We start from the raw sequence: 1,543 nt of genomic DNA on the forward strand, positions 1-1,543 counted from the left end.
TCAAGATCCTTTGAAGATCTGAGGCAGAAAGTTTATAAATGATTTGCTTGAATTTGAAGTTTTAAGTTGTAAGGAAATCATACTTGAAGTTGTAAGTTTTCTGTTGAGAATGAGGACATGTAATCTTTTTAACTGAATATCTCTGCAGCACTATGTGGCTTTACGGAAGGTGATGATCAAAATTCAATATCAGAAGATACATCTATTTCTCCACGAGGAGGAGCAACTCCATCTGGAGACAATAGACAGAGAAGCAGAGGAGACTTTGCAACAACTCAGGAACAGTGAAGTCAGAATGACCCAACAGAAAGAATACCTAAAAGAAATGTACAGAGAGCTGACTGACATGTGCCAGAAGCCTGAGGTGGAGCTGCTCCAGGTGAGGAGGAGGGTCCATCCTGAGAGACAGGAATGCTTTTCTTGGCAATGCAGTCTAGACATTGAAACGTTCCCTGCATATACCATTTCTCTCAGCTAAGTGATATGTGCTCCTTGTCTCCCATCGTTCTGTTTGTTCAATCACTTATTTATGCATATTCTGGTAATCCCCGGGCGAGTTTTGCCATTTTATGAAATAGCATAGGATAGAATGCTCTTCAGGAGATTGGGAGTATTATCCACACAGAGAGATTATACCAAATCAGCCAAACTGTGTGATCAGAGGAAAGAAAGTCAGCTTTGCTGAGGTAACGCTCCATTTATGTCCCCTAATCGATCATCACTCTCTGCTGTCCCACACAAAATCAGTTTGCTGAAGACATTGAGGCTTTGCCTCTTGCCAAGTCAAGGTTTATAGAATTCAGTAATCAATTTTAATACAGTCTATTATATATATATATATTTCCCTGTTTTGTTTCAATTGTCATAAGTGGTCAGACCTCTCCCTGGAAATACACTGGGAGGTGATAAAACTAGGAAGCTGGATCTTCTTGCATCACTACATGGTGTCTTCTTGAGTTCCTTTCTTCTTAACACACACTGAGGAAGCCCCTCGTAGTTTAGTTTAGGTTCTGTTATTAACATAGCCTTGGATGTTTCCCTAGAAAGCAACAAGGAAAAAAAACCACATTATTAAACAAACAAAAAAAGCAAAAGTACCAGGGAAAATGCAAAATGATGGAAATTTCATGATTATCTTATTTTTTATTTACTTTATCTTATTTTTCCTTGCAGGACTTTGGAAACATATTGGAAAGGTGAGTTTATGCTAAAGATCTCTGATTTTTGAGAAAATTATTTCTTGTTTCTGAAGTTGTCGTGTATGTGTTGAGATATTAACATTGTTCTTTGTTGCTATTTTCCATTTTGTTTCAAGAGAGTCCCTAAGGACTCTTGCTCCTTGTTCTTGGAAATTTCCTTCTTATGCGGCCGAGTTCGAATATACCTAAAATCAATTTGCTATTTTGGGTTTTTTTCCACACAATCCCCCCAACCTCTCCAACTGGGCCCACTTCAACAAATCTTAGCAAGGAGATTATTCTCAGTTATCATAGAGGAAGCCGCTACCCTAGAGAAGTAGAAGGTAAAAAAGAGAGGAAAGAGA

General features: G+C 38.4%; 1 protein-coding gene across 1 annotated transcript in view; it reads left to right on the forward strand.

Annotated features, from left to right (window-relative positions):
* Positions 1–1,543, forward strand: part of LOC103607813 (tripartite motif-containing protein 64-like) — a 7,165-nt gene that overhangs the window by 2,380 nt on the left and 3,242 nt on the right. The window contains 2 exon segments of the mRNA XM_008592278.1: positions 60–379; positions 1,174–1,196. Coding sequence (XP_008590500.1) covers positions 60–379; positions 1,174–1,196 — 343 coding nt within the window.

This window comes from Galeopterus variegatus, unplaced genomic scaffold (genome assembly GCF_000696425.1).
Source record: "Galeopterus variegatus unplaced genomic scaffold, G_variegatus-3.0.2 Scaffold7732, whole genome shotgun sequence".
Classification (NCBI taxonomy): Eukaryota; Metazoa; Chordata; class Mammalia; order Dermoptera; family Cynocephalidae; genus Galeopterus; species Galeopterus variegatus.